Source organism: Grampus griseus, assembly GCF_964374135.1.
Source record: "Grampus griseus genome assembly, chromosome: 4".
In the NCBI taxonomy this organism is placed as follows: Eukaryota; Metazoa; Chordata; class Mammalia; order Artiodactyla; family Delphinidae; genus Grampus; species Grampus griseus.
Window position 1 is genome coordinate 143,726,232 of NC_138997.1, and position 26,076 is coordinate 143,752,307.

The 26,076-nt window shown below is 65.7% G+C and overlaps 1 protein-coding gene across 3 annotated transcripts; it reads left to right on the forward strand.

Moving 5' to 3' along the window:
* Positions 1–469: 469 nt before the first annotated feature.
* On the forward strand, positions 470–24,475 carry CTBP1 (C-terminal binding protein 1). 3 transcript variants are annotated; one of them, XM_082653605.1, is made up of 10 exons: positions 470–667; positions 7,771–7,963; positions 9,365–9,519; positions 17,547–17,691; positions 18,968–19,174; positions 21,064–21,278; positions 21,956–22,086; positions 22,677–22,804; positions 23,300–23,417; positions 23,573–24,475. In XM_082653605.1, the coding sequence occupies exons 2-10, from the start codon at positions 7,957–7,959 to the stop codon at positions 23,757–23,759; spliced, it is 1,293 nt and encodes a 430-aa protein (XP_082509731.1). In that variant the 5' UTR covers positions 470–667; positions 7,771–7,956; the 3' UTR covers positions 23,760–24,475. The 3 variants fall into 3 exon arrangements, with proteins under 3 accessions (XP_082509731.1, XP_082509729.1, XP_082509730.1); XM_082653603.1 differs by lacking the exon at positions 7,771–7,963; XM_082653604.1 differs by lacking the exon at positions 7,771–7,963 and having other exon boundaries at positions 23,576–24,475.
* Positions 24,476–26,076: the final 1,601 nt, after the last annotated feature.

The window sequence follows — 26,076 nt, forward strand, 5'->3', positions numbered from 1 at the left end:
TTTGAGCCGCTGCCTCCCCCGACCTTGACCTTGCGGCCGCCTGGACACTTAAACCACCGGTGCCCAGGAGCCCGCTCGGCGGCCCACGGGTAGGTGCGGAATGGGTGCGGCCGGAAGGTGAGGATGAGGGGCCCGTTCAGCCCAGCAGTCAAGGCCCAGTGGGATCCAGGCAGGTGGGGCCTGGCAGGTTCAGAGCAGGTGCGTGTGCATGTGTAGGGCAAGTGGGGCCTTGGGGGTTCTCAGCAAGTGCGTGTGCTCATTCGGGCAGGAGGCGCCTGGTGTGTGCGGGTAGGTGCCTGCGCGGTTGCCGGGAAGGCGCGGCCAGCGGGGGCGGGGGAGCCTGGCGGCCGGGCGGGGCGGGCGGGCGCGGCTTGCAGCCGCCCGCGTGGTCCTGCGCGGCGCCCGCGCCTGGAAACAGGAGACCGCCGCGCCGGAAGCCCCGCCCGCGCGCGCGCCCTGTCCCCGCCCGGTGGAGCGGCTGCTGGCGCGGCGCGGCGGCTCGGCACGGCGGCGCCCGGGCGCAGGCGAGCGGGCGGAGTAGCGGACGGCGCCCAGGCCGCCCCACGCGCCGGGCTCGCGGCGGAGCGCTCCGGACTCGTCGGGGCCCGCGGCCGCCCGCGCCTTTCAATGGGCAGCTCGCACTTGCTCAACAAGGGCCTGCCGCTCGGTAAGGCCGCGCGCGCGCATTTCCGGCCGCGGGGGCGGGGCGGGGCGGGGCCGCGGGGGCGGGCGGGGCGGGCGCGGGCCCCGGCTTTTGTGTGCGAGTGCGCGTGCGCGCCGGCGTCCGCGCGCCGGCGCCCGGGGGCGGGGCCGGGGGGCGGGACCGAGGGAGCGCCGTGCGCGTGCGCGTGCTGCTGCGTGCGCGTGCGCCGCCGCCCCGCCCGCGCAGGTGGCACAAAGGGGCGCGGGGGCCTCGGGACCCCCGCAGCCGGGACCTCGCACTCGGTGCGCAAGTCCCGGCGGCCCGTCCGTCCTAAGGGCCGGGCTGGCCGGGTCCCCGCTGACGGGGCCCCGCAGGGAGGACGGGCGCGCCGGTGACCCCGCGTCCTTCGGGGCCGGACCTCGGACCGCAGCCGGGGGACGTGCGGGGCCGCAGCCTCGGACCCGAACCGGCCTCTCTGCGGGGCCGCGGCGCCGGGTCTTCCCGCAGGCGATCTTTACTCGTTTTTGAAGTGACGTTTTTGAAATGAAATGACCGTTTTGAGATCTTTATTCGTTTTGAAATGACAGAAGTGATGCGTCAGCTGGGAGGCGCGCCGTTCCCGCTCACCCGGCAGAGGTGGCGGCAGTGCGCCCTTTTCTTTATGAGTCCGTTTCCACCTGAGTAACGGGACAGGTGTGACCCGCTTCCGTTTGTCCCCAGGCACCTTGTGCCCTTCCTCTTTTGAAAGGTGTCAGGAACAGGCGTTCTCCGTGCCCTGGGTAGCTCTGGGGGCCCTGAGCCTGGGGCTGGGGGGCGCCACGGGTGGTGTTGGTTTGCCGGCCGCTGCCCTACGCCCCCGTCAGGCCACTTCCGTGTCATGCCCACCTGTTTTTCCACCCTTGCACAGCCCCAGCTTCTCCGGGCTTCCAGCCACCGGGCTGGGGCCTCCTCATGGTAGGGGTGCATCCTGTCGGCAGGGGAGGGCCCCCACCCTCAGCTTCCAGTGCCACCACCCTGCCGCTGGGGCCTGCAGGTCGGGGCCCCAGGCTCCGAGGCCTGTGGAGGGAGGAGCTGCCGCGGCACCTGAGCCGCGGGTTTGGACGGAGCTTTCTCTGGCTGGTGCCTGCTTGTCCCGGAAGGGTGCAGCGGCCCTGGGCTTGCCGGGAGGACGGCCTTTAGCTGGCAGCCTCTTAAGCCGGAAACCTGGCCGGGGCAGCCCCTTTCTCGTGATGCTCTTCTTCGTGGTTGGTTAGGACAGGTTGCTCTCGGGAAGTGGGATGGCTTTCTTCCGGGTGCTCTGAGTTGAGTAGCACGAGGGTAAGCCCCTCACCCAGCTCCCCCTTCTCTGGGTGGCTGGAGAGTTGGCTCGCACAAAGGAGGTCCAGAGCCGGGACTGCTGGTCGTATCCCATGGGGGCGTCCTCCACCTGTCCAGGACCCCCCCACTTTTCAAGAGAAACAACTTTATTTCTATAAAAGCATACACAGGCAAATACTCAGGAGAAAGCCAGTTCCCAGCAGTGTGGACGTCTGGGATGCCCTGTGGGTCAGTGTAGCCTGTCTACTCCTGAATGGGGCAGCATCTTTTAGCCTCTGGGGGAGTGACCACAGCAGCCAAGAGCACAGAATTGTCCCTGGGGGAATCCCAGCTGAGCCCCTGACCAACACTGATTTCTCTGTGTCATGTCTGTAAAGTGGGGATGGAGCGTGTGAAGAGGTGGGATCACATGAGTGAGCGTGTGCCAGGTGTTGGGGATGGAGGGACAGGGCCGGGGGCGGGGCTGAGGGACAGGGTCTCCACACAGCAGCTGTGAAACCTCACTCTGGAAGGTAGGAAGGTGACATTCCCTAAGTTACGGTGGCATCATGATGAATCCGCCCCAACCTGCGTTCTTCCGACGTGGATGACGTTCTCGTTTCCGGGATTCTGAGCATCACGAAGGTAGCAGAACACGCACGCACGTGGGCGTACATGAAGATGGTGAAAGAGGTGAACGCGCGTGGGGCAGTCTTGGTGACGCATCCTCGCCTCTTGTCACGGTTTTTATCTAGCACGTGTGTGGGGCATCTTCTGGTTTCCGAGGAGTTGCGAAGTTGAGGCTGACTCTGGCTGGTGGTCCTGCTGGAGGTTTTACTTGGCCACGCGTTGCCTGCGGGAGCGCCTCGGCCTTGGCTGCAGGGGCTCAGCGCCCACCCCAGCCAGACTCTGCCCAGGGCACACGGCGGACCCCGGCCAGACGGCTGGGCTGTGGGCAGCGGGGCGAGCTGGAGACGGCGGGCTGCTGCTGGCTCTTCAGGCAGAGTGACGCGGGGGCAGGCGCGGGGCCGCCCTTGGGTCCTCGGGTTCCTGTCTCGGGAGGTGGCTTTCCAGAGGGCGTGCCTGCTGGTCAAGCTGGAGGACCGGTGCTGGCTTCACACAGGAGGGTGGGGAGGTGGCAGGGGCAGCGGCCGCCAGCGGTGCCAAGGAGTTTGCCTTTCCTGCTGCTGAGCGGTGCGCGTGACAGGCCCCGGCTGCGGTGACTGGGGCTCTGCGGCGACTGGGGCTCTGCGGCGCGCGGGTCAGAGGCCTGGTGGAGTAAGGAGAGCACACCCTCGCCGTGGGCCCCAGGGAGACTGGCCTGGCCGTTGGACGGGCCGTGGGGCCAGAGACCCTGTCCGTGGCTGCCGCGTTTGGGGCCTGGGTTGGGCAGGGCAGTTACTGGGGCTGGAGAGGAGCAGAGGCCGTTCTGGGGGTGAGTTCTGGGTGCGCTGAGCTTATGATGCTCATCTGTGCTGTGGAAGGAGGCGGGAGCTGGCCCGGGACCCTGACCCGGTGCTCAGGGCGTGGTGTGGCCGAGGGCCGGGTTCTCGGGAAGCCTGGGCTTCCTGCAGGCCCTGGTGCCAGGGATGCGCCGTGATGGGTCTGGGGGGCTCAGCGACTCGGGTGACCCCAGAGCGTGCCAGCTGCAGCCCCTGGACCCTCCGAGGGTAGCCCCACACTGGGGAGCCGTGGCCGAGGACGCGTCTTAGGTGCGTGGTGGGGGAGGGGAGGAGGGCCGCGCGGCCAGTGTGTAGAGCTGGGCAGGAGGGAGCGCGAAGACGGTGCCCGAGTGTCCACGTCCCCCCATGCGGCTCCCCGTCGTTGGCGTCTTCCCTTGGCGTGGAATGCAAGTTGCAGCCCAAGTCCCCTTTCGTCCTTTCCTGTCCCTCTTGCTGCTGCGTGGTGAGGCTCAAGGGAACCGTCGACCGGTCCTGGGGTCTGGGCGGGTGTTAGGGCAGCCGCCTGCCAGGCCTTCAGCAAGCGCCCTCCTGTCGGGCCCGAGCTGGGTGGCGGCTGGCACGGACGTCCTCTTCGGCCCCGCAGGTCTGGCCACCGCCCGCTCCCGGCGTTTGCCCGGGAGCCGGGACAGCCCAGGGCCGCGGCGCTGCCAGCTCTGGGCACGGGCTTCCTCTCTCCGCAGCCGCGCTGGCCCCTGCGTTCCCCTCCCCCCTTTACTGAGCCGCTGGGTTACGGGCATGCACTGCCTCTGCCCGTGGCGGGCACCTGGCGCCTCTGACGTGGGATAGAGCCGTCTGTGTGTCAGGCTGGTCGTCAGAAATCCCTCCCTTCCCACGTGCTCGCTGGGTGCCCCCGGAAGCCTGTCCTGGCAGAGCTCGTGTTCTGACCGTATGGCCCCAGTGGTCAGCCGGCACCCACGTCCATCCCTGAGCAGAAACTGGGCGGGCAGGAGGAGACCAGGGAAGCTGGGGGTGGTGGGAGGAGGTGAGGCCCGGGAGTGTCACGTGTTGGAAGTGCGGGGCCGTAGCCCCCGGCAGGTGCTCCCGGCAGCAGGTGCCACCCTGACAGCACCTCTGCGTGGTTGGTGAGCAGGTGCGGGGAGAGCGGGGGGTGCTGGAGAGGGTCCAAGTGAGGACGGGACGGGCCCTCCTGCGCCCAGAGCCCCGGGTCTGGGGCTGACCAAGGAGGGCGTCTGGACACCCGGGAACCTGGGGCCAGCCTCACGCCCTCGGGAGATGACCCGTCTGCTCCTCGGCTGTCCCATCGCTGAGGGGACAGAGTCTCCGTCCTGACAGGTGTCCTGGCTGCCAGCCACCCGCTCCCCAGGGTGGCCCCTCACGGTCACTGAGGTCACCAAGGGGCTGGGGCCGTCCCTGTCGTATCTGGTCCCCAGAGTTTCTTTGCAAGGAGCCGGCCCTGCGTCCCACCCTCCCAGATGGGGTCCAGTTTCTAGTAAGGGGGAGGGGCAGGTGTGTCTGGAATCTGGCCGGGGGGCTTCCGGCCAGAACCCCGTCCCTGCCACGCCCCCGGCCACGAACCGAGCCCCTGGCTCACCTGGTGGGGGAGGGGTGCAGACCCTTGTGGCTCCCGAGAGACAGGCGGGTGAGTAGAGGGCAGGAGCCCCTGAGACTCGTCCAGTCAGCACAGGGCCGGGGGGCCAGGCTGGTGGCACTGCACCCACCGGACGCGTGGGACGTGGCCTGCGTGCCACCCCCAGGGTCCACGCCTGTTGGCCACGGGCCTTGCCCTCTTTAGCCATCCTTCACTCCCTCTTTAAACGGGGGGCTGTTCCCCCGGAGGGCAGAAGGCCTCCTGTAGTTCCTGTGCAGGGTGTTTGGGGCAGCGGTGGCTGTAGGAGGTGGCTTGGTGGCCCTGAGGTCCCTGGGGCTACCTGCTGGCCTGCTCTGGGCTTAACCGTGACCCTCCCCTCCCCTGGCCTGAGCTTGTCCACCCTCCAGCGCACCCCCTGCTGCCCTGTGCGTCCAGGGGCTCTCCCGTCGGTGTCTTGAGCAATGAAGTCACTTACGGGGCTTCTGTTTGGCTTATTTGTAGAAACGAGGTGCAGCTTAGCGTTTTCACCCATGAGCGTCCCCAGCACGAGCCCAGAAGCTTCTTGCGACTATGGTCTTGCTGTTATTTCAAGCACAATTGGACGGTTGGATCCCTGTGTCTCAGCCACTGCTGGACGCTGCCGTCCTGCCCACAGGGCACTGGGGCCGGGGAGGGGAGAGCCAGACTCACCCAGTCTGTCTGCAGTGCCCACCAGAGGTCGCCTCCTGTCTGCACGTTGGGCCTGAGACCTGCCCAGGGCCCTGCGTCTGTGCAGGCTGGCCTCTGAGGCCCGCCAGCTGCTCCGGGCAGGCACCCACCACCCCCATGGGGAAGCAGGGATGCATCTGACTCCTTCTAGCTGCTCAGCAGTGCCAAAGCAGAGCTTCCTTTTGAGACCATTTTCACAGAAGGATTGGTGGGCGGTGGACATGGGAGAGCCCAGGGGTCCAGGTTGTTTCACCAGGGCTGGGAAGACGCAGTGCTGGGCCGCACTTGAGGCCTGTGAGCCCCGGGCCCTCGGGGTACAGGGAACCGTCTTGGCCGTTGGCATGTAGCCGGCGTGTAGGGGCGCTGCTGGCTGGTGGGAGCGCGAGTGAGCCAGGGAAGGCCCGGCTGGGCACTGTCCTGCTTCCCAGTGCAGCTGGCCTTGGTTACTCCAGGGTTTAGGGAGGGGACTGAAGAAGTCCTCGTGACCAGACGGCCGGCTGTGACTTCTCTGGGGTTTCCATCACCTGCACACACTGTCTCCCGTGTGGTTCCCGGGGACCCTCGGGTAGGAGGGCAAGGCGCCTAGGTCGGCCTGACTCGGCTGTGTGGAGCTGACTGCCCTGGTGCCTTGCCCAGTGCTGCCCCTGCAGTTTAGAATGAGTTTGGGGCCGACTTTGGAAGAGACGATGGGATCAGTGGGACCTGGGTGGCAGGTGTTTGAGGTCCTGGAGCTCGCTCTCCTGCCTCTGCAGCGGGGGTGCCCACCCCGGCGGCGGTGTGGTCGGTCAGCGGGAGCGAGGCTGGGGCCCCAGAGCCAGCGAGACCGCAAGCGAGGCCCGTCCTTGCCGCCCGGCCCGGCACCCCACCCCCGTCGCCGTTCCCGATCCCCTCCTGTGAGAATCAGGGTAGGAAGGTGAGGAGGGCCTGAGGACTGGCACTGAGGGTCCCTGAGGTGCTGGGGGTGTCGTCCTGTCCTGGGGCCGTGTCTGGGGTGTGGGGTGACACCTGCTGCCTTACGGCTCGCTGAGTACGGTTTCTACCGGAGGAAGTTAGATCAAAGGAGCCTCTGCTGTTTGCAGGTGGAAGCGTTCCGATTCCTCGTGTTTGGTGATTCCGGAGAGGAGCGTGGCTGCATGGGGGGGGGGCCCGGCGTGAGTTGCGGGAGCTCTGGTAGCGCGACCCCTTGGGCACGAGTCCCTTCGCGGCGGGGCTGCTGTCCACGCTGCGTGGCCCGGGAAGCAGAGCGGGTGCGGCGGGACAGGGACCTGGGCCGGGGCGTCGTGACCCCCGCCTGTGGGAGCGCGGGGGGCCTTGGCGCACGTGGCCGCACGGGGCTGAGAGGGGCCGAGGCCGCCTGGGAGCCGGTGGTGAGGTCAGTTCGGGTGCTAGACACCCACTGGGTGGCAGGCACTGAGGGCCGCCGCTGGCCCGTGGCTGCAGGCTGCCCCCTGGCCCTGCCGCCCGTGTCCTGGGGTCGTGGGCTGTGTCTGGCTGGCCGGCTGGAGCTTTTCAGGAGTGGCTGGCCAGTCCCCACAGCTGAGCCGGATCAGGGAGGGCTCGGGTGTGCCCGAGGTGTGGGTCATGACCAGGTCGTCCTGGCCGCCGGGAACGGCTGGGCAGCTCTCTGGGAAGGACTGCACCTGAATCTGGCCCCGGTCCCGGGACCCCGCCTGGGGGGCTCGGGGGTGCGGTACAGGAAGCGTCCAGGTCAGGGTCTGTGTCCCGGGGCCCTTTCCCCCAGCAGCCTGTGCCCCGTCACGGACCCAGGAAGCGATGGGCCCCGTGAGATAGGAGCTTGCGGAACTGGCCACAGACCCGCTTTCTGGGCCATCCTGTCCCCAGGCCTCCCAGCTAGTGCACACGGTGGCATCCGGGCGGGCTCCCGGGTACGTGGCGGCGACCTTCGGGGTGAGCCTCTTGCCTCTGCGTCCGAGCCGTGGCCCCGCCGGTCACTCCCACGCAGGGCCGGGCCTGGTTCCAGGTAGGTCCCAGCCCAGCAGCCACGGGCTTGGGGTCAAGGTGCAGGGAAGCCCCTCCTCCATGGACCTGAGGTTCGTGAGTCTAGTTGACCCTCAGTGGTGTTTAACGTGTCTCTTGTGTTTAATTTTTAGTCAGACTTTGACCCGGCGTGGGCTTCAGTGGTCGCCGTGGACGGGAGCCTAGGAGCTTTGGTTCGAGACAATTAAAGACGTGGGATGAGGATCCAGTGACAGGACGCGGTTCTGCAGGGGGCTTCTGAAGATAGACGCTTTGAACAGTCGAATTCATGGTCGTGGAAGCCGAGCCCATATTAAGAGATGTCAGGTTGGTCGGGGCTCGGGAGAGTGAGGCCGCCGAGGCCGGTGTCCCCGCGGCCGTGGAGGAGGCGCTGCTCCGGGGCCCCCTGCGTGTGCTGGGGTTAGGACAGGGGCGTCCCGAGGGGGCGAGTCGCCCGGGCCAGCGAGGCCTCGGTCGGGCCTCACGTTTGCCGTGGGGTTTGCTTCTGTCGAGGGTGTCGAGGGAGGGGCGCCCGGCCAGGCTGCAGGTCGGCGCGGGGTTTCTCGGGGCGTTCCCGTGGACACGCTGCGGTTGGCAGCCCTCCCGGTCGCAGTGCCCTCCGTTGGGGCTTCCCATCCTCTCTGACCGCTGGGCGCTTCAGACGAGGCTCTGCAGGCGCTTTTCAGCTAAGACACCTTCGCAGACCCGGAGGGCTCGGTTTCTTGCGGTCGCGTGGATCGATGTTGGGCAAAGTTCCAGCTGAGTGAGGCTGGGAGCGGGTGTTTGTCACGCGCTAAAATGAGTAACATCTTTAAGTGAGACGTTGCTGTTCTCCCAGTGGAGCTGGAGAGACCAGGGCACCGTCTGCACAGGACTCCCGCCGTCGCATCACAGACAGAGGGGGCCTGGACGCTCTGCTCGTGACGCGGGGGGAGGTGACCAGGGAGGTCCTGGCCTTTGGACCCCACGCCAGGAGCCCTCCCGGCGGTCTTGGCGCCTTTGCCGCCGGTCCTGACGGCCGTGCGCTCTCGTGGGTGGTGGGCGCTGGCGGGCCGCCGCGGAACCCGCACCCGGTTCTCGTCCTGCACCGCACGCGCCGGCTGCCACGTCCCAGGGCGAGCCTTGCGGGGCCGTGGTGAGGGGGCGGGCTGGTGCGGCCCCCACTGTCTCGCGTGTCACCTGTGAAGCCCTACCGTCTCCACCTGGGCCTCGTGTGGAGGGAGTGAGTGTTTAATCATTCTTCGCTGTCTCATTTTGGGGAGGTGAGGGGTTCTGGCCTTCTTCCCGTGTCCTGACCCTGTTCTACCCTTACACTGTTTCTTGCTCCTCAAACCTACAAGCAGAGGCGATGCTGGTGCTGGGTGGGTCCCTGCCGGGTTTTTGGGTGGCAACACCACAGCATCGAGTGCAAGAGAAACGTCGGGTGCGTCCCCGAGCCCATCGTTCCAACCTGCGTGTCTGGACGCCAGCTGGAGCGTGGGGCTGCCAGGGCCTCTGCATCCTTGAGGCCCTGATCCGTGGAGGGGGGCAGTCACCACCGTCGGTGTCCACTCAGGTGGCACTGAGCTGTGGCAAACATCAGTGTGTTTTCCTTCCTGGTTTTTAACTTATTTTTGACAAAGATCCTGGTGGCTGGACACGTAGAATTGGAAGTCCTTGGGGTGGGCTGAGGTTTCAGCGGGGGCTGTGCTGCCGCGGGAAGCTGAGCGTCCGGCCCTGTCGTTGCAGGCGTCCGACCTCCGATCATGAACGGGCCCCTGCACCCCCGGCCCCTGGTGGCACTGCTGGACGGCCGGGACTGCACGGTGGAGATGCCCATCCTGAAGGACGTGGCCACAGTGGCCTTCTGTGACGCACAGTCCACACAGGAGATCCACGAGAAGGTACCACGGGCGGGGGCGGGGAGGTGGGGAGACGTGGCCTCGCCAGCGCTGAGGCAGGTGTCCCAGGGTTCCTGCTGGAGTGGGCAGGTGTGGCGCTGCCCTCACCACCTGGCCTGTCGGGAGGCGGGGGTGGGATGTCTCCATTATAACCAGTTCTTTCCCAGAAAGTGGCATCTGGGGACGTGGCTGCGGTGGACGGTGCTGGGGGCGGGCATGCTGCACCTCCATCACCTGACGACTCAGGCCGCGGCAGTCGCCGGGACGCGCTGAGCCTGTGCCACGCGGTCTGCAGCTCTCAGCTCCCCTGGGACAGGAAGTATGTTAACCTGGTTTCTGTTTGTAGTCACAGCCAACCGGGTACTTCAGCAGCACCTTCCCCTGAGTCAGTGAGGAAGCTGGGCCGAGGTTTATAAAACCAGGCTGCTTCGGAGACCAACAGCGTCAGGAGAGGCCCCGATGCCGCAGGGGTGGACAGGTCGTGCCCGCCGGGCCGGGGCGTCAGCTGTGCCGGAAGAGGCGGCTGAGGGGCCAGGGCGGCTCTGGCAGCCTCATGGGCTGGTGAGGTTGGAGCCCCGCTGGACCCTGGCTCTGGGCTGGACCCTTGGAGAAAGGACGAGCTGGAGCCAGATGCACCCTCACATGTCCCCCCACCGGCCCCGCAACGTCCACATCAAGCCTCGAACTTGGATCACAGGCGCCCCTGTGCCCTCCGCTCAGGTGGCTGGCAGAGACAAGGGAGAACGGCCCTCTTTACGGGAAGAGCCCGTAGGCCTGGGCCCCCAGTTGTCTCTGCAGATCACCTCCTAGCACAATGTTCATCGCACAGTCGAAGATAACAAGATAGTAGGAGAAGAAAGAACTGAGCAAAAACCAGCAGAGACAAAGGCCTAGAGGGACCCACGGGGCCGGTGGGGTGTCTGCTGCTACCACCACAGCGTGAAAACCAAGCCTGAGCACTTCAAGGGAGCCGAGAGCAGAAGACGTGACGACGGCAGAGGCTTCGGGGGAGTTTTTAGAAGATCTAGGAGCAGAAACAGCGAAGCTGAAAGTGAGAGCTCACTGGGCGGACTCGACAGCCACCTGGGTCAGCGGCAGGACGGAGGCTTGGGGTGCGGGGCCCGGTGGGGAGCCAGCCTCTGACACGAGTCTCAGGGACCGAGGGGAGGGGATGGGCCGCGGGCAGAATTGGATGAGGAAAAGGCTGACGACGGTCCAGAGCCGAGGGGAGGCAGCAGTAAGCGGGTGAGAGAAGTGCGGCGGCGTGCACGCCCGGGCCGCCCCTCCGGGAACTCGGGCCGGCGGCTGCCCAAAGCTGAGCAGGTGCGGGCCACCTGCCTGGCCGCCCCAGTGCCGGCATTTCCCCCCGAGAAGCGGAGCACACGTCCACTCAGACACCTCCCGCGAGCCCCCCCAGCAGCTTCGTTCCTCGGGGCCGGAACCAGAGGGAACCAGGTGGCCTTCCGCCTGGCACGGGTACCGAGGAGCCCCACTGGGCAGAGCAGGAAGGGTGAGCCACGGGCACCGGCGTCGGCCGGGCCAGAGCAGCCAGCTCTTCAGGGTCACGGGCGTCGTCACTCTGGCCAGCCACTGTGACGGGGCCGGCAAAGGGGACCGAGGTGCCAGGTTCAGGTGCCGCTAACACGGGGGTGTCTCTGTGGCGACGGCAGTCCTGCTTTCTGTGTCCTGTTGTGAGGCGGCTGCTTGAACAGACCCACGGTGAAGTTCCACAGAACAGCACACAAGCAAGGACAAGACGGCCAAGGGCACCTGGCGCACAGATTACCTCCCGGGCGCAGGCTCGCTGCCCACCACGGGCCGGGCCAGGGGACGCAGGATCCCTCTCGTTGGCAGCATCTTGTGAATCTTACACCGCTTCAAACTAAAAAGATACTTTTTAAAAAAACAGTAGTGGAATGAAAAAGAGATATACCGAGAGAAAGTTTAAAAACTGTAAGCAGTAATAAAACAAGTTTTGCCAGTAAATTTGAAAACTAAGACAAAACGTGTTTTTTTCAGAACTGTAACTTACCAAAACTATTTCAACAAGTTAATATAAAACCCAGGGCTTCCCTGGTGGCGCAGTGGTTGAGAGTCTGCCTGCCAATGCAGGGGACCCAGGTTCGAGCCCTGGTCCGGGAGGATCCCACATGCTGCGGAGCAACTGGGCCCGTGAGCCACAACTACTGAGCCTGCGCGTCTGGAGCCCGTGCTCCGCAACAAGAGAGGCCGCGACACTGAGAGGCCCGCGCACCGCCATGAAGAGTGGCCCCCGCTCGCCGCAACTGGAGAAAGTCCTCGCACAGAAACGAAGACTCAACACAGCCATAAATAAATAAATAAAGGAATGAATGAATGTTGACAGACCCCTGGGGAGGGGCATAGGGCCCTCAGAGCCCCCCCCAACGGGCAGGCGGCGTCCCCCCCGAGCCCTACGCCTCCTGACACCCACGGGAAGCCACAGAAAGGCCTTGCCTGCCAGAGAAGAACAGGCAGAAAAAGTGTCCTGGGGACGGAATTTTATGCTCCTGACAGAAGAGACGTTAGGACTGTGTAATTGGGGTCCTTAGGCCTGAGGTAACGCCTGATTGTACACCAGGCAGGATGCAGCGAGAAAGGAGCCACGGGAGAACTAGAGGGAGCTCCTGGAAACTAAAATGGGAGCGGAAGGTTTAAACCTCAATGGGAAGCTCAGAAGACACAGCCAGGGGAAGCCCAGAGGAGAGACGCAAGCGATGAGGAGCGAGGAGAGATTCGCAGCCTCCGCGGGGCGCCGGGCCCAGCTGGCCAGTGCAGCCGCTCTCGGGAGCTTCCCGTTCCCCATCCCGGGCAAGCACTGCCTTCCCCCTCTTTGCTGCCAGGGGTGGCCAGATGACTAAGTGCAGCCAGGGAGAGGACAGCAGCCTTTGTGTGCAGAGCCACCTTCCCTCTTTCTGCTGGCTGGAAACCAGATGTGATGGCTGGAGCCTGGGCAGCCACCCAGACCACAAAAGGAATCCGTGTGGAGCCAGGGGAGCCCGGGAATGGCGGGGCAGCAAGACAGGAGCCCAGGACCCTGGTGGCTCTGGAGCTGACACGGGGTCCGTGGACCACCTGGCTGCAGGCTTTGGCCTAGAAGGGAAGTATCAGCCTGTCTTACGCGTCACGTCTGATCAGGGGTTTCTACCTCCTCACAGCTGGTTGGACGTCCATCCGACGTTATTTGAGCGTTAAGGAGGAGAGGCTGACGTTTTCGCCACAACATGAGGAAAACTACCAAAGCTGAACAGAGGCTCCCGGGCTCCTGCCACGAACCCAGCATGAGTGTCGGGGGCCCGAGAGGCCCTGCCATTCAGGATCCAGATTTCACCAGCGTCAGGGGTGGGGGACGAGAACCGGAGCGGCCCCAGCTGGGCACGTCAAAGCCCCTGAGAGGAGGGTTTTAGCCAGGCTCGCTCGCCCGCCCACGCGCGGGGCCGGCGGAGGCGTTTCTCCCCTCCGCCGCTCTCTCCGAAGCTCCTCAGAGATCAGGTGCCCGTGAGGTGGAGGGGGCCGTGGAAAAGGAAGACCTGGGGTCCCGTTGAGGGGCCGGGCCAGGGTGGGAGTGACACGGGGACGCGCCTGGGGTTCCAGGGGCACCAGCGGGGGCCTCGTTGGAGTGAAGCGCCCTGTCCCAGGAGGGAGGCGCCGGGGCCGGGTAAGACATGAAGTAAAATCCAGGGGAAACGCAGAAACAGGCATTGCAGCCAGCGGGGGGGTGGCTCCCAGTCGGTGGGACCTGAGGACCCTGGAGGCAGAGAGGACTGGTCAGCCCACGAGCCCTGGGGATGCTGGCCGGCGCCTTCGTGCGCGGCCGCCGTCACCAAGAGTGAGAGGGGCGTCCGAGGGGAGCGTGTTTGCCCTGGTCAGGACAGGACCAAACGTGGGCAGTTCTGCAGAAAGCACGGCGTGGGAAGGAGGGGCATCCGCGTACAAGGCGGTCACAACAGTCTCCCTGCAAGAGAAATAACACACAACAGGAAGTGAGGGGGCGAAGGAGACGCGTCTGCAGTGCGTGTAACAGTCGGGGGGGAAGAGCTGAAATACTCAGACTCCTCAACCCACGGGAGAAAGATCCCAGTGGGAAGTGGGCACGGGAGGGGGGGTGTGGACAGAGCAGGTGACACTGCCCCCCCGCCCCCCCAGGGGCAGCCGGGCTGTCAGCTTGCAGGTCTGGGTGGCGCTCCAGCAGGCCTGTGGGAACCTGTCTGCGGTCTTCAGCCCGCTGTCCCTCTACCTGGGCCTCCTGTCATCGGGAAAGCCCTCGAGCCGTCTGCGTGGCCTCTCACAGAACATGTTCATCTGGAAAGATGAGAAGTCGCTGAGGGTGTGTGTGTGTGTGAGTGTGTGTGTGTGAGAGAGAGTGATGCTGGGAGGGGAGACTCGGGCCGAGGAGGCGCCCTGAGTGTGTGTGTGAGTGTGTGAGATGCTGGGAGGGGAGACTCGGGCTGAGGAGGTGCCCTGAGTGTGTGTGTGTGTCTGTGTGTGTATCTGTGTGTGTGATGTTGGGAGGGGAGACTCGGGCCGAGGAGGCGCCCTGACCGGTGGCCTGCCTCTGGTGTGGTGCCCAGTGAGTACCCCTCAGGCCCTCTGCTCTGAGCGCCTGGCCAGGTGGGCTGCGTTTCCTCCTGTGGACCTGAGGACGCCAGGTCATTGACTAGCTGGTGACACAGCAGGTAGAGGCTGGCAGCAGTGGACGCTGGGAGGTCAGTGCCATACCGGGGGTGTCATGGCCACTTTGCAACCAGGAAAGGGGTCAGGAGCCAGCAGGAGCGTGGACCTGGAGTCTGGACGGGGCAGCGTGGTGCCCCTGCAGTGCTCTCTTCCTGTAGCTGGTACAGGGTGGGCGCTGCTCTGAGGGGAGCCCGGGCTCCCCTGAGAACACTTCTCCGGGTACCCTGGGATTCGAGAGACGCTCAGTAGAAGGACCAGGCGTGAAAAAAATAATTTACCCAGAAACGCACCTGGGTGTCTGAGTCACACCCAGAAATGCAAGTGAAAGCTGAAATAACAGTTCCAGTTGGCGTGCGTCACACGGAGTATTCGGACGTTGGGGATGCCTGGTACTGGGCGGTCGGTGCTGATGGGCAGACTGTGCCCCGGGGGCAGCGGCAGCAAGACTGGAGCCTGAGAGGGTCTGCAGGGATCCACTCACTTCTCACCTCAAGGAAACAAGCAAACGTGGGGTTTTGCTACAGCACAGCCAGCGCTGGAAGCCACACAGTCTCTCCAGCTTTAGAAACGTTCAGACCGTCGTGGACCGTCCCTGCTTAAAAGTGCAGCCCGGGGGCTTCCCTGGTGGCACAGTGGCTGGGAGTCCGCCTGCCGATGCGGGGGACACGGGCTCGTGCCCCGGCCCAGGAGGATCCCGCGTGGCGCAGAGCAGCTGGGCCCGTGGGCCATGGCCACTGAGCCTGCGCGTCCAGAGCCTGTGCTCCGCAACGGGAGAGGCCGCAGCGGTGAGAGGCCCGCGTACCGCAAAAAAAAACAAAAAAAGTTTAGCCCAGGACACTTAAGGACCACAGCTGGGTGCAATGCTCAGGAAAAGCTGGCCCTGCGCACGCGTCTGAGCCGCGAGGACCACCTGCCCCGCCCCGCCTGCCCACAGCCCATCCGCACGCCCGTTGTAGCCGAGGGCCCCGCGGGCGTCCAGCTGATGCATCTGCCCCTGCGTCCGGGGCAGCCCCTCCCAGTGCCAGCAGGGACGTGTCCGTCTCTCTGGTTCTAGCATCCAGCCGTGCCGGACAACGCGGGCACCGACAGATCTCTGTCTGCATGCAGCCTGACCTCCAGCTCCTGCCCACCTGCCCCAAGGGGGCCCTCCTCACCAGCTCTTGTCCACACAGCACAGGGCGGCCAGAGGGGCCTTCGGGGGAAACCGCCAGCCGAGCCCTCCCCTCTCCCCTGCACCTGCCCGTGGCCTTAGCCATGTCCACTGCCCTGTATCTTCCTGCCCACCCTCCCCACGTGCCCCTGCTTAATGTCCTCTGCTGCTGCTCTGCTGTCACACGTCGGGCCTCACCCCGTCCACACCGGGTCCCGTCGAGTCACGGCACCGGAAGTCTGCGCGTGTGTCTGTGGCCCTCCCAGGAGGCCGGGGGAGCTGTCAGGACTCGGGCATGATCCAGCCGGTCCATTCACACGCCCGCTGGCAGCCCCCTGCTCCCGGAGCTGAACTTCCTAGATCTTCCGAGCTGGGGCCAGAGCGGGACTGGCAGCGCCCCGTCGCCTCCTTGCAGGGTCAGGGGCCCAGGACCCCCTGCCCTGCTTCCCAGCTGCCCTTACCTTGGTCCTTTCTGTGAGGTCCCCTGTGGCCGTGTCCTCCAGGCCACCGCAGGCAGCAGGAGGGGAACGGAGGCCAGGCCAGCCTCAGAGGAAACTGAGTTCCGGGTGGTCACGTGTCCGGCTGGGACCAGGGCTCAGTCATCGTAGAAGGGGCGAGCCGGGGCCGTTAGCAGTCTCCCCAGGGCTGCAGTCCCCTGCCCTGCGTCCCACGCTCAGAGCCCGCTCCACCCCGCTTACTGTGTCAGCCACGGGCCAGCTGCTGCCTCAGCTCACATGTGGCCCCTTGTGGTCCAGCAGCCTCTGTCGCCCCGGGGGACCCAGGGTGAGCACTGGAAGCTCGGTCCAGAGGGGGGCCTGCAGACACATCACCACGGGTTCCCAGCGGACTCTGTTTCACTGAATTTGAGACGTCATCGATTATAACGTCCCGTTAGGGAGGAGTAAACCTCGTTCCCAAGTACGGCAGGATTTGGATTACGTGATGCGTTGGAACGGGGTGGGCCCGCTCCGCAGACCCTGCCTTTGGGCCCAGATATGGCAGACCATGCGTCCCTGGCCTTGGCCAGACTGCGTCCCGCTGCGGACCGGGCTCACGGTCCTGGGCTGTGGCCCCGCCCTCCTCGACCCGCGCTCCCCGCCCCCCCCCCCCAGGAGCGAGGTGCGTCCCACGTTGGTGGGCCCGGCCCTGGCAGAGCTCATGGACTTAAGCTGGCAGGTGGGTGGGGGGGGGTCTCCTCGAGGGGGGTCGTGGGCGGACGTCGCCCACGGGGAGGTCTGTGCGCTTGGCACCAACCTCCCCGCGTGGGCCTCGCCTGGAACAGACTCACCGAGACACGCGGGCCGCCCCCAGGTGTCCTGGAGCCCCGCACTTGGGGGCGACGGCCCCGGCCACGCTCCGAAGGGTGCACAGACAGAGCTGGCGGGCCCCTCCTGCGGGCTGCAGCTGGCTAGGCCCACCTTAGGCGCAGGCGCGCCCGGAGCGCGTACCCGACCTTGACGCCCCTCCCAGTGGTGGGCGGGGGCTGGGGGGAGGCGGCCCCCCAGGTCCGCGGCGCGGTGGATAGTGCGCAGGGGCTGCGGCTGCTCCCTGCTCCTTTCTGGGGGGTAATCCTCCAACCCTGGGCCGTGCAGGGCGGACCTGGAGGCCGGGCCCTGTGCACGGTGACGGCGGGGTCGGCACATCAGCCCTCTCCCCATTTGAAAGGGGTGCCCTGCTCACTGCGGCGCGTTCACTGTCCCCAGGGACTTATCCGACGCTCCGAGCCCATTGCGGCCTTGCGGCCGCTCCTGTTCTAGGAACGGTGTGTCAAAGTGGCCGCTGGCTTCTCATTCTCTCGGCGGGGTCTGGAGGTCTCGGGTGCGCCGGGTCCTCCCAGCAACCGGTGTTTGTCGTCTATCGTAGCGCCTGGTGCCCAAGGAGAAGGCAGCCCCCGCCCACCCCACTGCGTCAGGCAGGCAGAGCGCCGTCCTCTGTGTCGACCGGGGCGGGGACCTTCGGTGTGCTTCGCGCGTTTGCTGATCCGTCACATTCGGGTCACTGCAGGCCGCTCACGTGGGGATCGGGCACCTTCCCCCTGAGAGGGCCTGCCACGCGCACCGGAGGGAAGGCCGCTCGGGTGGGAACCTGCTGGAGCCCTGGGACTTGCCTAGCGGGGGCCGCGCTTGGGGGGAGTGCCCGCGTGGCTTCTCCCGCAGCGGCACCGGCTCACGTGCCCCCTTCACTGCAGGTGCTGAACGAGGCCGTTGGGGCGCTGATGTATCACACCATCACGCTGACCAGGGAGGACCTGGAGAAGTTCAAGGCGCTGCGGATAATCGTCCGAATCGGCAGCGGCTTTGACAACATCGACATCAAGTCAGCTGGGGACTTAGGTAGGACGAGCTTGGATTCTTCTCTTTGCAACTTTGCGCACTGCTCCCTTGGTGTGACCTCATCACGTTTTGTCTGTTGGTTTTACTGGGAAGAGGAGAGTCCCGTTGCAGCCGACTGCCTGGTTAGAGGTGGCCTGGAGGCCGGCAGCGTGTGGGCCCCACGCCAGCTCCCCTCAGGCAGGTGCAGGGTGGCAGCAGCATCCCTCAGGAAGCCCCCGGGCGTTGTGGGCAGCGTGTCCGCCGCCCTCCTGCACTGCCTCCTGGGGACCGCGGGGAAGGGACATCAGCCGGGGCGGGGGGGGGCGGCCAGTACATCTGTGTCAGGGTTTGCGCGGCACTGTGCACGAGACTTGCTGGGAAAGGAGGTTTGTGTTGTGATTTAGGACACGTGGGAGCGTGTACACACAGGTGTGTGACACACTCACGGAAACAGATTGCAGCATGCTTCTCCGGGTGCAGTGTTCAGCCTCTTGTGATGTTCTGATCTAGTCTCTCCTTATCCTCTGTGTTGGTCACGGCATAAGGGCAGGTCAGGACGCGCCCTGCCACGGTCCGCGGTCACCGATGGCGGCCTCAGACCGCAGCGTGAAAACGGCTCCCGCTGTCGGCTGCCACGCGTCCCAGGGTTCATTCTGCTCTGCCAGCCCAGCTCCCTCACCCCGCTATCACCTGTCCCCAGGAAGGCACCGCAGTGTCAGGCTGCGGTCTGGGCACTTTTCGAGCTGGGCCGCCCTCCGGGCCTCGTCCCCGTTCGCGGAGCGGGTCCTCGTTGCCTCGCGATTTCACGGGCTGGGGCTCCGTCCTTCGTCCAGGGACAGTCTGGGGCGTGCTGTGCGGTCATCCCTGCCAGACCTCCGCAGGGCCTGGTCCTCTGTCAGGCAGCAGCCTTGTTCCCGAGTGTGACGGGGCCTCCAGCTCTGTTGTCGCTCGGTCTCCCCTGCATGATCTCTTGACCCTGTCTTAACGTTTTGTTGCAAGCCGAGCTGGGGGGGGGGCTGGGGGGGAGGGCAGGGCCCGGGGAGGGGTGGCCTGGCCAAGACCCCTTTCCAGAAGGTTCAGTGGCAAGTGGTCCAGGAGGAGCAGAAGCAGGTGTGGGCATCCGCCCAGGTGGCCTCTCTCTCTTCCTGTCCCCCACCCTGTCTGCCCACTGGACCCATGGGTGGCTTTCCCACGCGGCACGGGGCAGGTAACCTGCATCTGTCTCCTAGCATCCTGGGGCAGGGACGTGAGGCCCAGGACCGTGCTAGTGACTGCCCCGCGTATCTCATGTCCGCAGGCATCGCCGTCTGCAACGTGCCGGCCGCGTCCGTGGAGGAGACCGCCGACTCCACCCTGTGCCACATCCTGAACCTGTACCGCAGGACCACGTGGCTTCACCAGGCGCTCCGGGAAGGCACGCGGGTCCAGAGTGTCGAGCAGATCCGAGAGGTGGCTTCCGGAGCCGCCAGGATCCGCGGGGAGACCTTGGGCATCATCGGGCTAGGTGCGATGGCTTTCGCCCCCATGCACAGGCTCTGTGGACCCGGAGGCTGGGGCTGCGCTGTGCTGCTAGCACGTGGTCGCCCAGCCAGGGGACAGCGTGGGGTTGAGGGGTCTCTGCCCCAGAGACTGTGCTGGTCCTTCTCCACCCTGGGAACACCTAGTGGGGCCCACGCACACAACAGATGTTAAACAGGTGCTCTTGGGGTCACACGTGCTCGTGTGGTCACGCACACTCACGCACGCTTGCTCTGCCGTTCCCTTGCCCCGCGACTGAACACACAAGGCCTTCGGGTGGTGGCCGGGCAGGCTGCCCTGAGCCCTGCTCTGGGTGGACGGAGGCTGCTCCCTCCACTCACCCGCTCAGTCGCGTGCCCTGCAGGCCGGTGTCCTGGGCCAGCCCTGGGCCCCTTGCGCTCAGACAGCAAACCAGGGAACGGAGACGTGGGCGGGGGGCGGGGGCAGAGGTGCCGGGGTGGTGCGGGCCTTAGGGGTTGGGGAAGCAGGGGAGGGCAGTGTGGCGGGAGGGGCCTGCCCGTCCACCTGGGCCACCCAGCATGGGCGGGACCGTAGCTCCTTGCGACCCCATCAGCTGTTTCACAGGTTCTCCACGGCAAAGGCGCCGCCTCGTGCAGCTGTGGGGGAACTGCAGGGCAGAGACGCGCCTGCATTAGTGCAGGGGGTCAGGGTCACGGGCGTCCGTGGGGCACAGGGGTGTCCCTCCCCGACACGACTTGCTGGATGTGCACACACAGACGCCAGGGCTGGCCAGAGCCCCGTAGCCCTGTGAGTGCCCTGCACCCGGCACCTAGGCCCCCAGCGCCCTCGGCCTGTCTGAGGGCAGGGCTGGCCCGGCCCACGCGATGTGCTGCAGGCCGGGAGGAAGGAGCCAGGATGGGGAGCTGCTGTGCCTGGCCAGTGGGCTTGGGGCGGCCACCTCCAGGCAGTGTCTGTCAAGACACTCAGTGCGGTGGGGACGCCCCAGAGGCTGCATCTCAACCAGCGCCCGGCGGCCCTGGGGACCACGGCCCCTGGGCACCTGCTCCGGCCCTCCCCGCGCCCCTCGGGACTCCGAGAGTCTCTGTTCTGGTTCCCCACCGCCCCAAGCAGAGTGGTCCCCTGAAACCTGCGGCCCGAGTGGCGTAAAGGGAAGAAGCAGCAGCCTTTGGCCCCGTGTCGCTCGTGGAGGCCAAGCCCACAGCAGCTCCACACTGAGACACGGAGCGCGGTTCCCGGGGACAGGAGGGGCTCTGTGACGGCACCTGCCAGACACACTGAGCGCAATTTCGCTTTTGCCTTTTCTCATAAAAGTGAAAATCCTCCTCGGGTTTCTCTTGGTTCCTGGAACTGGGGACTGACGTCGTAGGGGAAGTGGCTTCAGGCGAGGCCAGCCGAGCGGGGGCTTCCGTGCCAGCGTCGCCCACCGGGCAGTGTGAGTGACTGCTCTGAGGCGCTGGCACCGTGGCGGGTCGGCAGGACCGCTGGGTGCCCGTCCTCCCCGGGCCCTCTGCGCTGGCGCCTTACCAGCCTCCATGGTGTCCCGTGGCCCCAAGCGCAGGGCCCTGGCGTGCCTGCCCCCCCCCCCCAGCTCCTGGCCTGCGCTGCTCCCCTGCTTTGTCTTCTCGGGAGCCGAGGACAGAGGGCTTCAGCCCCCGGGGCACTGGGGCCTATCCTGACACTGCAGCCCCTGCCTCTCCGCCCCGTGCATCCGCGGGGCACCCGTCGGCGCTCCCCAGCCCCCCGGAGCCCCGCCCCTTCTCTGCAAAGCCTCGTCCCGCGCACGTCCTGCCGCTGGGCCTCTGGGGGCAGACGCCTCAGGCTCACCCCGGGCAGACGGGGAACCGAGGCGGGGCGGCCAGAGAGGTGCCGCGGTGACACCCTGTCGCTCCCCAGGTCGCGTGGGGCAGGCGGTGGCGCTGCGGGCCAAGGCCTTTGGCTTCAACGTGCTGTTCTACGACCCCTACCTGGCGGACGGCACGGAGCGGGCGCTGGGGCTGCAGCGGGTCAGCACGCTGCAGGACCTGCTCTTCCACAGCGACTGCGTGACCCTGCACTGCGGCCTCAACGAGCACAACCACCACCTCATCAACGACTTCACCGTCAAACAGGTGTGCGGCCCGGGGCCCCCGCCTGCCCGCCACGCCTGCCGGCCACCGGCCGCCGCGCGGGCCTGCCACGGGGCCTTCTCTTCCCCGAGCCGCGGCACAGGGCCTTTCAAGTGCCCGCGTGCTCAGAGACCTGTGTTGCAGGCGTGCACAGTGTATGCACGTGGGGGCGGGTCAGCTTTGACGATGGTGCCCACCCCACGTGTGTGTGTGCACGTGGGCTTGTACACACGTGTGTGTACGTGTATTTAAGTGTGGAGTGGCCACTTACATTGATGTGTGCACGTGTGGTTCCACTCGCGTCCGCGTGTGCACGTGTACGTGTGGGTGGGCGTGCGTGTACATTCAGTGTGCCCGCCTGGGGCCTCACCTGCTGTCCGCCCCAGGCTCCTGAAGCCCTGGAGAGGGTGAGGCCAGGCACCTTCGTTGGTTCTCACCCAGTGGGTCTGGGTCTCTGGGGGACAGGGCGTGGCCGGGGGCTGTGCGGTCCCCGAGGACTCAGTGGGGCCCGGACAGGCACGAGCTGCCCCGAGCTGGTGGACGGCCACCGGAGCCCCACGACGGGGTGGGCTTAGTTGGGGTGAGATAGGGGTCACAAGGAATCCCTCACCGGGGAGCAGGGAAGCCACTTCCTGACCCGGCGGGGGAGTGTCTTCAGGCCGCACTGTCGTGTCTTCCAGATGAGACAAGGGGCCTTCCTGGTGAACACGGCCCGGGGCGGCCTCGTGGACGAGAAGGCGCTGGCCCAGGCCCTGAAGGAGGGGCGGATCCGCGGTGCGGCCCTGGACGTGCACGAGTCAGAGCCATTCAGGTGCTTGCCGGGGGTGCCCTGGGGTCCCCGAGCCGGCGCTCACCCGCTTACGGCCCGCGCTTGCCTACGTCCGACCCGGCGGCCACAGCGCCGCGAGGGAGTGGGGCCCCGACGCCCACCACGGCCTGCAGGCCCCGGCCTCGGGCACTGAGATCCCACGTGGGGCAGACCTTCCTCCCTGGCCGAGTCTCAGAGCGGGGGGAGGCCACCACTGTAGGCCAGGACGGCCCAGTCCCCTGCACGTGGTGGGAAGGGCTCAGACCAGGCAGCCTGTTGAGTGCCCGGGGGCACGAGGCGGCTGCCCCCACGTGGCCTCGTCAGACGCCTCCCGGCTGAAACGCCCGTCGGGGGCGGCCGGGCAGCTCCAGGTGGGCCTTCACCCTTCCAGGTCCGGAGGGCCTGGGGTCTGCAACTCACAGCCACTTGCGGGAGGGGCGGGCAGCATCCCCACCCCCCGTGAAGGCCCCTCCCCACTGCGGTCAGGAGCCCGTGGGCAGGTTTGTCTTTCGGGGGGAGCCACCGAGTCTGGCGGAGGGTGGGGTGTGGCTCCGGGCAGGCGCAGGGCCTCTGACCTCCTGTGTGCCGTGCAGTTTTAGCCAGGGTCCCCTGAAGGACGCGCCCAACCTGATCTGCACCCCACACGCGGCCTGGTACAGCGAGCAGGCCTCCATCGAGATGCGTGAGGAGGCGGCCCGGGAGATCCGCAGAGCCGTCACAGGTGCGCCGGCGGGGGCCCGAGGCCGCGGCGCCTTCTGCGGGGTTGGGGGGGGGGTGGCTAGGGAGACGGCCGCCCGGGGCCGGGCGTGGCAGACCCCAAGCACGGAGGGGCCGAGCACAGCCCAGGCCCTCGCGTCGCGTGTGTGGCGCTCGCTGGCTGTCCTGCTCAGGGTGCCAGCTCGTGGGGTGTTTCCCCCACCTTGTAAAAAGTCACTTACACGTGTAAGCCTTCCGGGCCGGGCCCTGTCAGCTTCTGACTGAAACCCCCGGGCCAAGCAGATGGGGTGGGGGGCACTGCTGAGCTGAGATCGGTTGCTTGGGGTTGGGGGTCCCCGAGCTTTGAGGGCAACACTGCCCAGACAGGACCCGGCTGTGCCTAAGGGGAGCGAGTCTGTGGAGACTGCCCGTGTCCCCGGTGGAGCCCCTGCCTCTGGGGTCCCCTTGGCAGCCGCCTGACGCAGGCGCCGTCCCTCCCGTTCTCCCCGACGTCCCCCAGGCCGGATCCCTGACAGTCTGAAGAACTGCGTGAACAAAGACCACCTGGCAGCCGCCACCCACTGGGCCAGTGTGGACCCGGCCGTGGTGCACCCCGAGCTCAACGGGGCCGCCTACAGGTGAGCGGGGGCGACCTTCAGGGCCCGGTGGACGTGAGACCGTCTGTCTGGGTGGTGGCCACACAGGGAGTGGGACGGCGTCCCCCAGCAGGCGGCCTTCAGGCGCAGCCTGGGGTCCTGCCCCGCTGGCCTCACCTGCCTCCTTCTTCTCCCAGCAGGTACCCCCCAGGCGTCGTGGGCGTGGCCCCCAGCGGCATCCCCGCCGCAGTCGAAGGCATCGTCCCCAGCGCCATGTCCCTGTCCCACGGCCTGCCCCCCGTGTCCCACCCACCCCACGCGCCTTCTCCCGGCCAAACCGTCAAGCCCGAGGCAGATAGAGACCATGCGAGCGACCAGTTGTAGCCCGGGCAGAGCTCCGCAGCCTGGGCACCGGCCAAGCCCTCGGACAGGTGTGTGCAGGGGCGGCGCCGCAGGCGGCCACGGCCTCCGGGACGGTCCGGGCGCCAGGGGTGAGAGGTGACGCCCTCTCCCCGCATCAGCTGTAGTTGTCCCGTCCCGGGGGCCGGCCGCTGCCGTGTCCTTTGCGTCCCCGCTCAGCAGCGGAAGAGTCAGTAGTTAATTCTATCATGAGTGTCCCCGTCTGTGTACAGTCTTTAGAACGTCGCAAAGGATTTGTTTGCTTAGCTGTCGGCAGGAGAAGCCCGAGGCAGGGCTCCGCGGGTCTGCTTCAGACGTTCTCCCTTTTGTGTGTGGATCGCATCCCGAACCAAGCAGTTGGCAAACTTCTCAGGACAATGAATCCTCCCCGTTTTCTTTTTACGCCACTCAGTGCATTGTTTTTTCTACCTGCTTGTCTTATTTTTAGAATAATTTAGAAAAACAAAACAAAGGCTGTCTTTCCTAACTTTGGCATGAACCCCCCCTGTTCCAAACGAAGACGGCGTCGCTAGCGGTGCAGAGGAGCGCGCGGGCCTCCGTCCCGGGCGGCGGGGCTGCGGCGCCTGGCCGCGCGGTGCCGTCCTGCTGATGTGGTAGGCTAGCAATATTTTGGTTAAAATCATGTTTGTGACCGTAACCATTTGTATGAATTATTTTAAAGAAATAAAAGTCCCAGAAAGAGCCGGCACGCCTAGCATCTGTTTCATCGGCTGCGTCTCACCGGGACACAGGCGGGGTCAGTCCTCTTCTCTCCTAGCGCTGGTGGCCTTGGGGCTGGATGGACGGCCCAGTGAGCCCCGCTGTCACCACAGGAGGGGCGCTGCGGCCTGAGTGCTGGCCTCTGCCACCCCCGCCCTCCGCCCTCGGGCAGCCTTGGACCCGGGCCCCTGGGGGCGGCAGAGGCCGCTGGCTCCGGGCTCGCAGGGACGTGCCCAGCGACACCACTTTGTCCTCGTCACGCCGCCGCCTCCGGAAGCCCCGCCGCGCCCGTGGGTCCGGCCGCACCACGTGGCTGGGATGCGTGGCTGCACTTAGACGGGGGCCTGAGGGCGGGGACGGGGTGCGTCCCTCCTGCGACCTGCCGCAGCAGGTCCCGGGCCCGCCAGCTCCGGCCCCTCGGCCTCTCGCCCCTGGACTCCTCCCTGGGTCCTGCGAGGGCAAACACTCGCTTACGGGAAACTTCTGGGAAAGTGCCTCGGTTTTGCCCACGTCCCCGCCTGGGTGTGGGCACTGAGCCCGGGGCGGGAGCCGTGTCGCACTCCACACTCGCCACCTGCCACGCTCCCCGCGGCCACCGTCCCCACCACTCGCGTCCACGCCGGGTTAGGGTTCATCTCTGCTTCTGGAGCCGCTTACCCTCGAGTTGTTAACTTGACTGTGGAAGGTTCTCAGCTGTTCCGTCTTCAGCGGCCCCCTCGGGAGTCCTGAACAGCAGTGAAAGAACAACTTGCACAAGCTGGGCAGCAGCTAACGTACCTGGGAGCGGGCGGAGCAGTGACTTAGAAGAAAAGTGAGAGGCGGTACGACTTTGAGAAAAGAATATAAAGGCTGGAATAAGGACGTATTTATATGTATCTTGGCAACTAGGAAAAACACCGAAAAAATCAACTTTTAAATTATAGATGGATGTACGTGATAAATATAAGATTGGAATTAATCGAATACAACGCAAATATATAGAAGAGTGTCGCGTTCGCTGGTTGGTTCTCTAAATTAGTAAAATGACTAAATTCAGATAAAGGAATTTACCACCAGAACAGGACTGAAAAGGAGCCTGTTACAACAGTTGGCGATGTCAATAAATGACAGAGAATGTGATGACGACTTTCTGATGAGAATTTAGAAAAAAAGGAAAACACACTTCTGCTAAAACAGGCAAAGAGTAAAAGATCTGAATTGCTCTATGACTTAAGAAATGGAACTAAAAAAACAACTTCCTGAAAGAAAATTGCAAGTGGCATCAATGGTTAGTTCTAAAAAATATTTAAAGTAGAAAATACACGAATTACCAACTGATTCCACAGGACAGAAAGAAAGGAGGTGCACCTTCCAGTCATTTTATGAGATTAACTCTGATTCAAATCTCCTAGGAGAAAAAGACACTCCAGCCTCATCTCCAGGAGTGAGTGCAGGTGGGGCGACTCCTACACCGTCAGCCCAGGAGGTGCACGGGGCCGCCTACGGGGACCAGGGCCCCCAGGTGTCCCCCAGGCTGAAGGGTGGCCGTATAGGGACAGGGCCCCCAGGTGTCCCCCAGGCTGAAGGGTGGCCATATAGGGAC